We start from the raw sequence: 15,240 nt of genomic DNA, 5'->3' as shown, positions 1-15,240 counted from the left end.
ACAGAATGTAATGGCATTAGAACATTCATTTATACATGGCCTGAGAATTAAAGGGCTCCTACAAGTCCCAGCCTAGTCTTCTGTATGGTGGCTTGTTGCCTGACTGCACTAAGAAATTCCAAATCTACGGCAGTGCCAATTGGTGAATCACCAAGCATATGTTTATGGGTGTACTCACAATGGTAGGCGTGCGCACAGGATGTGCCGGATATGTTTAAGGATGGTGAGCAGGGAAAGGCACCATAAATATGTCATTTTCCAGCCCCTTCCTTTTCTGAATGGGGGAGATTTACTAAAACTGGAGCACTCAGAACCTGTTGCAGCTGTGCATGGTAGCCAATCAGCTTCTAACCTCAGTTTGTTCAGTTAAGCTTTGGCACTACAACCTGAAAGCTGATTGGTTTCTATACAGAAGCAAGCTTGATTTTTCACCCTCCAGCTTTAGTAAATAAACCCCAATGAGTGGTCGGTACCAATTATTCACTGTGTTCATTCATAACTGAAGCATAGTAAACTGTACTTACTTACTATGCTCCAATTTGTGAATGAACAGGAAACCGCTCAGCACAGAGCACTTCCCATTCATTCACTGTCCAGTGCAGCTGAGGCTGCAGATAAAGGAAATGAGAAATTGATGCCCTCCTTCCCTTTCTCTGTTTCAAAAGTGGGACATCAGGGCTCTGTTTAGACCCCTGATAATTCACCAAAGCCCCCAATGGGCTTCTTAAAAGAAAAATTTAAAAAATAACTACTACTACTACTGACACCATCCATTGCCCTACTAACTCCCATCTCTGCCTTACTAAAACCGTCCTCTTCCCTAATGAAAAAGTTCACTGCCCTACTGACACCATCTCTGCCCTACTGACACATTCTACTGCTCTACTGACTGAGACCATCCACTGTCCTTTTGACATGTCCACTGCTCTACTGACGACATCCACTGCTCTACTGACGACATCCACTGCTCTACTGACGACATCCACTGCTCTACTGACGACATCCACTGCTCTACTGACGACATCCACTGCTCTACTGACGACATCCACTGCTCTACTGACGACATCCACTGCTCTACTGACGACATCCACTGCTCTACTGACGACATCCACTGCTCTACTAACATTATCTACTGCTGTACAGGCACCGTCCACTGCTCTACTGACACCGTCCACTGCACTACTAACATTATCTACTGCTATACTGGCACCGTCCACTGCACTACTAACATTATCCACTGCTATACGGGCACCATCCACTGCTCTACTAACATTATTCACTGCTCTACTGACACCATCCACTGCACTACTAACATTATCCACTGCTATCCTGGCACGGTCCACTTTGGGTACACCCCCTAATGCTACTGGTTCACGGTTCAGCCCCTAGGTCTGGTTCCTTTGTGTAGTGTGAATGCTCTGTACCATTGCTGAAAAACGGCTAAGAGTACCATGCCAAGTCCAGGACTGCTTGGAAAAGGTGACCCCAAACACAGTTCACGTGTGACTCTACAGTAGGCTTCAGCATGAAAGTAAACCATGCATGAGCACATAACTCTGCATACATCTGCATAGCACAGAAGCAGAGGGATTGCTGTGGTCTAATTGGCAGAGGTTGGCAAAGGTGATGATGTCTGCCCAGGAATGCTTCCCTGTAAGCACACTGTGAGCGCTGACCACCAGAGGAATAGGGAGAGGAGACAATCAAACTGGAAGCATGGTTCAGTTCAACCGTACCCAGAGTGAGTTCACCCTTAGACTTGAGTCAATTGGAGTCCACCTCTAAAACTGCCCTTCTATAACTGGAAGCTGTACTACTTACTCAAAGACATTTTTTTTAAAGGCAATTGCAAAGCATCTTTATTCTTCAAGTTCATATTTGAGAGCCACAAATTTTAAACATATGTTTATGCACAAAGGATAACCGGCAAATGGCCATGAGCAGTATCAGAGAGCGGCTGGCTTATGCACGCATTTCAAACCACCCTCTGTTGTCTAATGTAATACCAAATTTACTTAAATGAACAATTTTTTGGTCCCTTTAATAAACCTATACATTGACAATGTTTGTGGAACGGTCATAAAAGTGTCCGAGTTTCTGGCATGAACCAGATAGCAGTGGCTAATTAAGCCAATCATTGACAGAACACATTTTAAGATGTTTGCTCATCTCTCGTTTCCAGAAGACACGACAATCGTGTGAAATTTGGCTTGCCTGCACTATTTGTCTGTATGGCAGGACTACAGCAAATAAAGGGACCGACACGTGACCAAGATCATCGTACAATCGTTTCAGAGCCTTGTATAGCGACTGTATAATGATACATAGGGGGCAACTACAATACACAGCAAAGGGGCACCAAATATGCAGAAGAAAGAAATGTTATAGATTGGAATGGCATGAAAATAACATAATAGCAGACACCCTATCAATCAAACCCTTTGTTCTGACAAAAACTTACAAATTGGTTGACTGAATAAGACGGTCAGACAGCAATAGTGATGCACCAAGGAGAGAAACCCATAGCAGCCAAACACGTTCCGTCTTTCTAGTTTTATGTGAACTTGTACTGACCTTGTAAGGTAGTCCTCGTAGTCCATACCAGATGCCTTACCACCAGCTCAGAGAGTCCACGTGTCCCCCAAGCTCTAGCTCTCCTCTAGGTAGTAACTCACCATACAGCTTCTTGGTTGATAATTAGCTTCCCTGCCCCCTCTCTTGCACCTTACTGGCCAACAGGAAAGCAAGGGCGGAAGGGGGCAAGGGAGGAGGTGGGCTAGTTATCGATTACAAGTGTTGTCCTATAAAGCACCGGGCTTTGAGGGTCCCAGACCTGGCAAATGAAATAAGCCTGCAGTCAAGGTGGCTTCATGTCTAGAGGGCAGCTACCTGATTATGGACTTGAAGCCAAAGTGATGTGAGCCTTCAGGTTTCTTGTAAAGCTTTTGCAATCATAAATGATGACCTCTGATTTCTAAAATTTGCTTACTTCTTATTATACAAACCAACAAAAAATTCAACATGGGATGTTACCTAACCCAGAGAAACCCAATATCATATTTTCTCCTTCTGTTTACATAAAACAGAAATGAACAAGTATGAGTTAGACATTCTCTTTGCTCTACCTCGAAGTCAGATGGACTTTTTCCATCAGAAATTCTGACCGTGTGTATGCCCCATCAGAGGAATTCCGTTGCAGTTTAGATAGAGAACATGTTCTCTTTTACTCCGATGGAATTCCGATGTGATTTTGGCAAAAGCCAGATCGCGTGTATGGGGCATAAGGGTAATGGTCTACAAACTGCAGCCTGCGGGCCAGATCAGGCCCTTTGCTTGCTTTTATCTTGCCCTCGGGGCACTACTCCTCCCACTGACACCAACAATGAAGCACCATTCCTTCCAGTGGCACCAACAATGGGTCACTATTCCTCCCACTTACACCAACAATGAGGCACCATTGCTTACATTGGCATTCAACAATGGGTCACTATTCCTGCTACTGACACCAATGATTGGTTAGTATTCCTCCCACTAACACCAAGGATGGAACACTATTCCTCCCACTGACACCAACAATAAAGCAACATTCCTTCCACTGTACCAACAATGGATCACTATTCCTCCCACTTACACCAACAATGAGGCACCATCGCTTACACTGGCATTCAACAATGGGCCACTACTCCTGTCACTGACACCAATGATTGGTCAGTATTCCTCCCACCAACTCCAATAATGGAACACTATTCCTTCTAGGGTTGTCCCGATACCATTTTTTTTAGGACTGAGTACAAGTACCGATACTTTTTTTCATGTACTCGCCGATACCGAATACCGATACTTTTTTTTAAATGTGTCCCCAAATGCAGCCATGTCCCCCCACATATGCAGCCATGTCCCCCCACATATGCAGCCATGTCCCCCACATAATGCAGCCATGTCCCCCACATATTACAGCCATGTCCCCCACATATTACAGCCATGTCCCCCACATATTCCAGCCATGTCCCCCACATATTCCAGCCATGTCCCCCCACATAATGCAGCCATGTCCCCCCACATAATGCAGCCATGTCCCCCCACATAATGCAGCCATGTCCCCCCACATAATGCAGCCATGTCCCCCCACATAATGCAGCCATGTCCCCCCACATAATGCAGCCATGTCCCCCCACATAATGCAGCCATGTCCCCCCACATAATGCAGCCATGTCCCCCCACATATTGCAGCCATGTCCCACATACCTTGATGATGCCGCACTTCCTGCGTTAATCAGCGTGCGGGGAACATTACAGCTTTCGGTTGAATAGCTGTATCCCCGCCGCGCCGTGTATAGACACTCCCCCTTGCTCGGGATTGGACAGATCATCCGTCCAATCCTGCGCAAGGGGGAATGTCTATACGCGGCGGGGATACAGCTATTCAAACGAAAGCTGTAGGGGTAAGTATTCTATTTCAGTATCGGGGGTATTTGCGGGAGTACGAGTACTCCAGCAAATACTCGGTATCGGTCCCGATACCGATACTGGTATCGGGACAACCCTAATTCCTTCCACTGGCACCAATGAGGCACTATTCCTTCCACTTACACCAATGATTGGTCAGTATTCCTCCCACTAACACCAATGATGGGAGACTATTCCTCCCACTGACACCAATGATGGGGCACTATTCCTCCCACTGCCACCAATGATGGGTCACTCTTCCTCCCACTCACACCAATGATGGGACACTATTCCTCCCACTGACACCAATGATGGGTCACTATTCCTCCCACTGACACTAATGATGGGTCACTATTCCTCCCACTGACACCAATGATGGGAGCACTATTCCTCCCACTGACACCAATGATGGGTCACTATTCCTCCCACTGACACCAATGATGGGTCACTATTCCTCCCACTGACACCAATGATGGGTCACTATTCCTCCCACTGACACCAATGATGGGTCACTATTCCTCCCACTGACACCAATGATGGGAGCACTATTCCCACAGACACCAATGATGGGTCACTATTTCTCCTTTTTTTTTTTTTACTTTTTTTTAGTCATGCCCCTTTGACAAATTGTGATTTAAATCAACTTGATTTAAATCAAATCCAACCTGAAGGCAACCAACAGAAAACGCAATCACAGGAAGAACATGCATTCTCCATGCAAGTAGCGCCCGGGTAGGATTTGAATCCAGGACCACAGTGCTGCAAGACAGCTGTGCAAACCACTAAGGCTGCATTCACACCTGAGCATACCAACTTTAATGCCCCGTACACACCATCACTTTATGTGATGAAAAAAAACGACACTTTCTGTGAAGTAAAAAATGACGTTTTTGAAACTTCAATTTTCAAAGACGAAGTTGCCTACACACCATCGTTTTTCTCACAATGTTCTTGCAAAGTGAGGTTACGTTCCACCACGTTTTTCTATTGAAGCTCGCTTCATAAGTAGCTTCTGGGCATGCGCGGGTGAAAAAACGTCGTTTTAAACAACGTTTTTTGCTACACACGGTCAATTTCTGTGAAGTAAAAAGTGCACTTTTGAAAAACGACACATAAAATTGAAGCATGCTTCAAATTTTTTTGGTCGTTTTTTACAAGACATAAAACAACGTTTTCCCCCACACACAGTCAATTAAAGTGACGTTTTTAAAAACGTCATTTTTTTTCATCACATAAAGTGATGGTGTGTACGCGGCATAAGAGTTTTTCACACGTTGCGTGGGCTTTTTCATTTTTTTATTATACAATAGAGAAAACTATTATCTGTTGCATCATTTGTTGCTAGGTATTTCAGCTTTTTTTTAGCTTTTCCATTAGCTTTTATTTCTTCTTTTAATTATTATTTATTAATTATATTGTTTTTTTCGTTAGAGTAAGGGGTTTGAGTTCACTTTAGGATAAGGCGTTGGGGTTAGGGTTATTTATTTTTATTTTATATGAATAATAATAATAAATGAATAAATAAATGTAAAATAAATAAAAATCATAAATAAATAAAAAAAAAATCAATAAATTAATACTAAGTAACAATACATAAATAATTAGCCCTTACCCCTTAAAAAAAAAAAGAATAATAAATAACTAAACGCCCTAACACAAAATAAATAATTATTATTATTAATATATTTTTTTGTTCGAGTTTGGGTGTTTATTGTTGTTTTATTATTATTAATAATGTATTTAATATTTTTTAAGGTTAAAGCGGAGTTCAACCCAAAAATGGAACTTCCACTTTAAGGGAAGGTGACCTCCTGACAGGCCACATTTGGCATGTCATCTTTTTTTGGGGGGGGGGGAGCGGAAACCCTCTTTTAAGAGGTTTTCAGCTCCCACTTCCTCCCTGGGCACCGTGACGCCGGAAGGAAGGTCACCTCTCCCTCCCCACCCTCTCGGCAATCATCTGGAACACATCACAGATTTCAGATGATTGCTCGGCCAATCATGGTGTGCAGCGTGGCGCGCACATTCGCAGTGCCCACAGTAGTAATGCCGGTGTTCTGCCGAATAAGTTCTGCCCGGCACATAAGGACCCCCTTGTACTGCGCAGGCACGGAGCCAAGTCTCTGAAAATAGCCGAACATGTAGAGCTGAGAGTCGGCTCTACACAACGCTCGCGCAATGACTATCGCATATGCCGCACGCTCCCGATGCTAGTGCTACTCTGCAAGGGGCGGGGGTGATTTTAAAAATAAAGTACACATGTTAGTGGGGCATGTTGGCCATCTGAGTTAAATGTGCAAATCTGCCCATCAACATTGCCATTGCAAAACCCGCCCTGCTAAGACGTGTACTTTATTGTTAAAATCACCCCTGCCCCTTGCAGAGTAGCGCTAGCATCGGGAGCGTGCGGCATATGTGATAGTCATTGCGCATGCGCCGTGTAAAGCTGACTCTCAGCTCTACATGTTCGGCTATTTTCAGAGGCTCGGTTGAGGTTTGTATTGCATAAGCGCCGCGCTTGCGCAGTACAGGGGGGTCCTAATCCGCCAGGGGAACATTTTCGGCAGAACTCGGCACTGCGGAGAGGAGGGGGAGACCAGTGTGGCTTTGTTCCCCCGCATCACTGGACCCTGGGACAGGTAAGTGTCTGATTATTTAACCACTTAAGACCCGGACCAAAATGCAAGTAAAGGACCCGGACAGTTTTTGCGATTCGGCACTGCGTCGATTTAGCTGACAATTGCGCGGTCGTACAACGTGGCTCCCAAACAAAATTGATGTCCTTTTTTTTCCCCACAAATAGAGCTTTCTTTTGGTGGTATTTGATCACCTCTGCGTTTTTTTTTTTTGCTATAAAAATGCATTTTTACTTTGAAAATGACAATTGCAGTTTGGGAGTTAACCACTAGGGGGCGCTGAAGGGGTTGAGTGTGACCTCATATGTGTTTCTAACTGTAGGAGGTCGGGGCTGGACGTGTTGATGTAATTGATCGTGCTTTCCTATATCAGGGAACACACGATCAATGACAGCGCCACAGTGAAGAACGGGGAAGCTGTGTTTACACACAGCTCTCCCCGTTCTTCAGCTCCGGGGACTGATCGCGGGACTCCAGCGGCGATCGGGCCCGCGAGTCCCGCGGCCGCGGAGCTTCGGACCGAGTCGCTGGGCACTTAAAGAGGACGTACAGGTACGTGCTTGTTCCCAGCCGTGCCATTCCGCCGATGTAAATGTGCAGGAGGCGGTCCTTAAGTGGTTAAAGTCAGCAGCTGCAGTATTTGTAGCTGCTGACTTTTAATATTTTTATTTTAGTAGGAACTCCGCTTTAATTATTATTTATTAATGTATTCTTACATAGTATTAATTTATTTTACTTATTTATGATGATTTTTAGTTGTTTGTGTATTTATTTTACATTTATTTATTCATATATTATTACTATTTGATTTTTTACATTTGTGCTGTGCTTTGCATTACCTTCTATTTAGCGACTGCTCAAAGGCTTATGAAAGGCATTCATAACCTTATTCTAAAAAAAGCACCGCTTATTCTAAAATCGCTGAAGAAAGTCATCAATATTGTCTTCCTCCCGATAGTTCTGAAGAAGGCAGACAGTGATAAATGAATGCTTGCAGTGTTTATCCTGTGAAGACACTGGTTATCTATGCAAATGGTATGGTGCGATTTTTGTATAGCGAGCAAGGCGAGCCTACAACGCGAATGCATACTGCCAGCGAGCCCATGTTTTCCACTTGCTGCTGGAAGACGTCAAGGGCTGATTCTTTGCTATAGAAAGCAATGGAATTAACACGGGAGATTGTTAACAAATTCTATAGCTGGAAAATGGAAAAGCACTCACTGTACAGAGTAAACGCAGGATTACATCAGCAACTGTGTAAAATGTATACATGCGGGTATGAACCAGTCCTGAAATGCGTAGAAAGCTGAGTCATAAGGCCAAGAAAATCTCTTGATTATAGTATTTACTGTAATAAATTAACCGCTTAAAGGAACACTAAAGGCAACATTTTTTTTTTTTTTTTTTTTTTTTTAAATAACAAACATGTTATACTTACCTCCACTGTGCAGCTCGTTTTGTACAGAGTGTCCCTGAATCCTGTCTTCTGGGGTCCCTCGGCGGCTGTCTCGGCTCCTCTTCGCAAAAGCTTTCCACCTTCATGCGAGCTCGCATGGTGGAAAGCTCTTGCGGGCGCACTCCCGTGATACAGCGGCGGGCATAGTGACTGTATCACTCGGCCCCGGCGCGCGCGTCATCGGATGTGATTGACAGCAGCGCCAGCCAATGGCTGCGCTGCTATAAATCCGTCCAGCCTAGGCAATCAACGGCCAGGCTGGGAACCGAAGAGGATGCGCGCGGGACTTTCGAGGGGTGAGGTAAGTAAAACGGGGGTTCGGGGGGGGGGGGGGCGGTACCATCGGATGTTTTTTCACCTTAATGCATAGGATGCATTAAGGTGAAAAAACATTTACCTTTACAACCCCTTTAAGACCCGGACCATTATGCAGGTAAAGGACCTGGCGCCTTTTTGCGATTCGGCACTGCGTCGTTTTAACTGACAATTGCGCAGTCGTGCGATGTGGCTCCCAAACAAAATTGGCGTCCTTTTCTTCCCACAATTAGAGATTTCTTTTGGTGCTATTTGATCACCTATTTTATTTATTGCGCTATAAACAAAAATAGAGCGACAATTTTGAAAAAAATTCAATATTTTTTAACTTTTTGCTATAATAAATATCCCCAAAAAAGATAGATAAAACTTTATTTTTTTCCTCAATTTAGGCCGATACGTATTCTTCTACATATTTTTGGTAAAAAAAATTGCAATAAGCATTTATTGATTGGTTTGCGCAAAAGTTAGAGAGTTTACAAAATAGGGGATAGTTTTATGGCATTTTTATTAATTATTATTTTTTTACTAATAATGGCGGCGATCAGCGTTTTTTTTTTTTTCGTGACTGCGACATTATGGCGGACACTTCGGATACTTTTGACACTATTTTGGGACTATTGTCATTTTTACAGCGAACAGTGCTATAAAAATGCACTGTTTACTGTAAAAATTACACTGGAAGTGAAGGAGTTAACCAGGAGGGGGCGCTGTAGGGGTTAAGTGTGCCCTAAGGGAGTGTTCTTACTGTGGGGGGCGTGGCTGTGCGTGTGACGTCACTGATCGTCGTTTTCTAACACAGGGAACAGACGATCAGTGATAGCCACACTAGGAAGCACGGGGAGAGGTTTGTTTACACTAACCTCTCCCACCTCTTCCTCTCTGTGACCCGATCGCGGGACACCGGCGGCGATCCCCGCTGTTCCCGCGGGGATGGTCACTGAGAAGAGGACCGGGTCGCGAGGGAGAATATCGGACGGCTGAGACACCCATGGACATCGGTGGACAGAGAGGGACCTCGGATAAGTATTGGGGGGGCTGCTGCACACAGAAGGCGTTTTATCTTAATGCATAGAATGCATTAAAGCGGTTGCATTCTATGTATTAGACCCCTTTCACACTGCCCATAGCGTCGGCGGTAAAACGCCACTATTTTTACCGCCGATGATATGGGTGGATTTGCTGCGCATTTCGGCAGCTAGCCGAGAAAGGGTTAAAACCGCCCGCAATGCACTGCTGAGGACACGGGAGTGCGCCCGCATGGGTGCCCTGAGGGAGATCGCTTCTCTGATGGGGTACTTGAGAAGAGGAGGAGCCAGGAGCGCCACTGAGGGACCCCAGAAGAGGAGGATCGGGGCCACTCTGTGTAAAACCAACTGCACAGGGGAGATTAGTATGACACGTTTGTTAAAAAAAAAAAAAAACTTCTGCCTTTACAACTTCTTTAAAAACCACTTTAGCCCAGGAAAAATCGGTTGCCCAATGACCGGGCCATTTTTTTGCGATTCTGTGCTATAAAAAAAAAAAAAGCGACAATTTAAAAAGAAAAAGCAATATTTTTTACTTTTTGCTATAATAAATATCCCCCAAAAAATATATATAATTTTTTTTTCCTCCGTTTAGGGCGATACGTATTCTTCTACATATTTTTGGTACAAAAAAAATTGATTGGTTTGCGCAAAAGTTATAGCGTCTACAAAATAGGGGATAGATTTATGGCATTTTTATTATATATTTATATATATATTTTTTTACTAGTAATGGCGGCGATTTTGATCGTGACTGCGATATTGCGGTGGACACATCGGACATTTTTTACACTATTTTGGGACCATTGTCATTTTTACAGCAATCAGTGCTATAAAAAATGCACAGACTACTGTGTAAATGACACTGGCAGGGAAGGGGTTAAGTGTGTCCTAGTGATTCTAACTGTGGGGGGCTGGGCTACAAGTGACACGTCAGAGAGCACTGCTCCCAATGCCAAGGAGCAGTAGATCAGTGTCCTGTCACTAGGCAGAACAGGGAAATGCCTTGTTTACATAGGCATCTCTCCGTTCTGCAGCTCCGTGACACAATCGCGGGACACCGGCGGACATCGAGTCCGCTGGTCATGGGGCTTGCGAGCGGGCATTGCGCATGCCTGCTAGGCTGCAGATTCAAAGCAACGTACAGGTACGTTGCTCTGCCTGCCCGTGCCATTCTGCCAGCGTAAATGTACGTGAGGCAGTCGGCAAGTGGTTAATGACCAGATCACCAGGTGTAAGTAAAGAAAGCCTAAAAAGAAAACAAATGCAGCTATTACATCGGTAAGCGTCAATATAATAAATGTTTCTCATCCTTTCTAAACTACTGCCATAGTGCTGATCTATAAGGATATGTATTCCTCCTGCATGTATCCTTACCCGTCAAATGTTTCCCCTCTGTCTGTTATAAGAACTGAAAAACTGCAGGCTCTGTGGGTGGAGTCGTGATGTCAGTAGACTCCCCGCCCACCTCTACACTCCCCTTACACTAAATTCTGCTATGATCACTATCATCCAGTCAAAATTCAGAAAAGTAACCACATGACTTCAGAAAAGGAGTTAGGTGGGAAATAAAAATATAACGCCTGTCCCCAGGCTAGTGCAAGAGATATATAAATTACCTGTCACTCACAGCAAGGGGGCGGAATAGACTAAGGTTTTTCTCTGCAAGTCCGTTTTATTTCACTTAACAATAAAAGAGGATTGCTCAGACCTGGATTAACTCTGTGTGGCAAGACTGGGCACAGATGATAGGAAATCTTATACTCTACATTGTGACATCAAAGAATTTTTTTTTTTCCGGGTTTACATCCACTCTAAATCCGCTTTCATTTTGCCTTGGTAACTACATTTATGTTGTAGTCTGTGGTACAATAAAGGTGTAAAAGATCATTAGAATCGCCCAATCTGTCCATTTTCAGGCAGATCAGGCAAAGTTCCTATCTGTGGGCACCTACAGGTCATTACTTCTGAGGCCTCGTACACACGACAGAGTTTCTCGGCAGAATTCGCCGAGAAACTCGGTCAAAACCCGGATTCTGCCGAGAATCTCTGTCGTGTGTACACTTTTGGCTCGATGGAGCCGCCGAGGAACTCGACGAGAAAATAGAGAACATGTTCTCTATTTTCTCGTTGTCCTCGTTCTTCTATGGGAGAAGCCGGCCCGCCGAGCTCCTCGGCGGCTTCATCCCAAAACTCGACGAGGAACTCGACGTGCCAAGCACGTCGAGTTCCTCTGTCGTGTGTACGGGGCCTCAAAGGACAACCTTGTGTAATCACCTTTTTTTCCCTAATAAACCGAGCTGGAGCCATATCAGCGCTCGCTCTGCTGATTTCCATAGCAGAAACACAAACCTTTGACTTTAGCTTTGGTCAGCCTGCGTGCTGAATGGAAAACGACCAGATTCTTCCATCCATGCTATCAGATGGACAAATCCCGACAACCTGCTTCCCAGGATCCCCAGAAAGTGGCTGCATCTGCTTGGATGCAGGCACTGTTCGGCCGACAATTTTCTGCCAGGCTCCTTCAACAAAAGACGACTGAGGCCGCGTACACACAATCGGTCCATCCGATGTGAACGGTCCGAAGGACCGTTGTCATCGGTTAACCGATGAAGCTGACTGATGGTCCGTCGCGCCTATACACCATCATTTAAAAAATTGATCGTGTCAAAACGCGGTGACGTAAAACATAACGACGTGCAGAAAAAAACGAAGTTCAATGCTTTCAAGCATGCGTCGACTTGATTCTGAGCATGCGCGGGTTTTTAACCGATGCTTTTGCGTTTTGACCTATTGGTTAGGCGTCCATCGGTTAAATTTTAAAGCAAGTTCTAAATTTTTTGACCGAAGGATAACTGACCGATGGGGCCCACACACGATCAGTTTGGACCGATGGAAAGGTCCTTCATTCCATTTTCATTGGTTTTGACCGACCGTGTGTACGCGACCTAAAAGGTTGCCATCACAACGGGCGGCGTCATTGAAAGTTCACGCCCCGTTGTGATGGTATGCACAAATCTAAAGAAAACATGACACGACTCAGTACGGGGATAGAGCTGCAGCACTGTGCGCCCAGAAAGTCCCACATTGCATTGCGGCGCCAGGAAAAGACTTGGAAACGCCTACTCCCGCGGGAGGGGAATCCCGGAAGTCACTTTATGAAAGGCAAATACAAGGTATTTACATATGAAAAAAAAATGTTGTGCCTTTTGATGATGTACATATTGCAGCGGTTGTGTTGCAATGTATTTTTTTGTAATTTTGGGTGAACCTCCGCTTTAACCACTTCCATACCGGGCCAATTCTGACACTTCTCTGTAAAAATCATACTTTTTTTGCAAGAAAATTACTCAGAACCCCAAAACACTATATATGTTTGTTTTTTTAGCAGACACCCTAGGGAATAAAATGGCGGTTATTGCAATTATTTTTTATCTTGCGTGGTATTTGCGCAATCATTTTTCAAACACCTTTTTTTGGGAAGAAAAACTGTTTTATGAATTAAAAAAAATAACACAGTATAGTTAGCCCAATGTTTTTGTATAATGTGAAAGATGATGTTACTCCAAGTAAATAGATACCCAAATGCATAAACTCATGGAATGGCGCCAAACTTCGGTACTTTAAAATCTCCATAGGTGACTCTTTAATTTTTTTTACAGGTTACCAGTTTAGAGTTACAGAGGAGGTCTAGTGCTAGAATTGTTGCTTGCGCTCTAACGCACGTGGCGATACTTCACATGTGTGGTTTGAACGGCGTTTACATATATGGGCGGGACTTGCGTGTGTGTTCACTTCTGAGCGCGAGCTACCGGGGACAGGGGCTTTTTTTTTTTTATTATTGTACTTTTCTATTTTTACACTTTGCTGTCTCATGCTGACAGTTGCGATCGCGGCTTTGTTTACATCCGAGGCCCAGGCGTGATGTCATAACGTCGTGCCCGGGCCTCCGACAGTCATAGAGATGAATGGAAATCTCTATGGTCATCATCCGGCGGCAGCTGATTCTTTCTCCGGGTCCCCGATGGCACAGGAGAGCCCAGAGAAGCACTGGATGGCAGCGGGAGGGGGGGACGTCTATAAGAACGATCAAGTGGCAGAACTGCCGCTATGATCGTTCATATCGTACACAAAGTCAGCAACGTCATCTGATGGCGTGCGGTAGGGAAGTAGTTAAAAAAAATCTGCATAGCAATTCATCCAGTGAAAATTCATGTAAGTTTGTTCTGTGCAAACAGGGCAAAAAAATAAAAAAGAAAGAAGAAAAGTTATGTTCTGTGCTGGTTGAATATTTTCTGTGCTGGTTGAATATTGTTCTTTTATCTACCACTTAGCGGCCGCTGTAGGCAAAGTGACGTACCCGTAGGTCCCTGCCTGCTTCTGACTTTCTGGTGCACACATGTGCGTCCTCCACTTGCCACCCGCTGTTATTGCACACAGCAGGAGCCTGTCAGCAAGTCCCAGCCAATGATTCAGGACTGGGACCTGCTGATCGACTGTGTACAATCACATCCCAGAGCTCTGTGTTGGTAAACAACAAAGAGCTCAGTACAAAGGGAGTGATCTGTCAGTTTCTAATCCCTGAAAAGCAAACTAAGAGATCTCTCAGTAAAAGCAGCACACTGTACACACATGACACATAGATAGGTACATCTTTGACCCCTTGATCGCCCTAGATGTTAACCCCTTCCCAGCCAGTGTCTTTTGTACAGTGACAGTTTATAATATTAGCACTGATCACTGTATTAATGTCACTGGTGATGTCAGTGGCAGTTGGTCAGTCCCCCCCCCAGGGCCAGCTGCCCAATCGTAGTCCCATTGTAAGCTGCTGATTGCCGCCATTAGTGGTGTGTGTGTGTATATATATATATATATATATATATAGAAAAAATTGCAGTATATATTTTACTTTTGTAGGTGCTAAAACTTTGACACAAACCAATCATTATACAATTTTTTTTTTTTTTTAGCAAATCATGTAGCGGAATACATTTTTTTTGGCTAAAAATTATGAAGAAATTAAATGTTTTCATTTATTCTATTGCAAAAAAAACAAAAAAACATTGATGATCAAATACCACTTGGCTCTATTTGTGTGAAATGATATATATGATATACATTTTGTTTGGGTACAACGTAGTTAGTTAAAGCGCAGTGCCGAATAGCAAAAAATGGCCTGCCTTCCTGAGCTAAAGTGGTAAAATCAGAAAATACCACAATCAGCCACTAGATGGCGCTAAGTATTCCAGGAATCTACTGTGATACTTCTTGTCATCTAGTGGCCAAATGTGGTATTTTCAGGTTTAAAGCAACAAAAAACAAGCGACTAGCTCAGGAAATTGCCTAATAACATAAATGT

The 15,240-nt window shown here is 44.1% G+C and overlaps 1 protein-coding gene across 2 annotated transcripts in view; it reads right to left on the bottom strand.

Moving 5' to 3' along the window:
- Positions 1-15,240, bottom strand: part of LARP6 (La ribonucleoprotein 6, translational regulator) — an 81,188-nt gene that overhangs the window by 48,498 nt on the left and 17,450 nt on the right. Inside the window, exon 1 of one of the 2 annotated variants that reach the window (XM_040342792.1) lies at positions 2,575-2,674. The exons of the other annotated variant lie outside the window; for it this stretch is intronic. Within the exon in view, the coding sequence (XP_040198726.1) occupies positions 2,575-2,600 (26 nt within the window). The 5' untranslated portion in view covers positions 2,601-2,674. Of the gene's footprint in view, positions 1-2,574; positions 2,675-15,240 lie in introns of those variants that run through there. 2 annotated transcript variants of the gene reach the window in all.

Source organism: Rana temporaria, chromosome 3 (assembly GCF_905171775.1).
Source record: "Rana temporaria chromosome 3, aRanTem1.1, whole genome shotgun sequence".
Taxonomy (NCBI): domain Eukaryota; kingdom Metazoa; phylum Chordata; class Amphibia; order Anura; family Ranidae; genus Rana; species Rana temporaria.
This window is presented reverse-complemented; position numbering and strand designations above follow the sequence as displayed.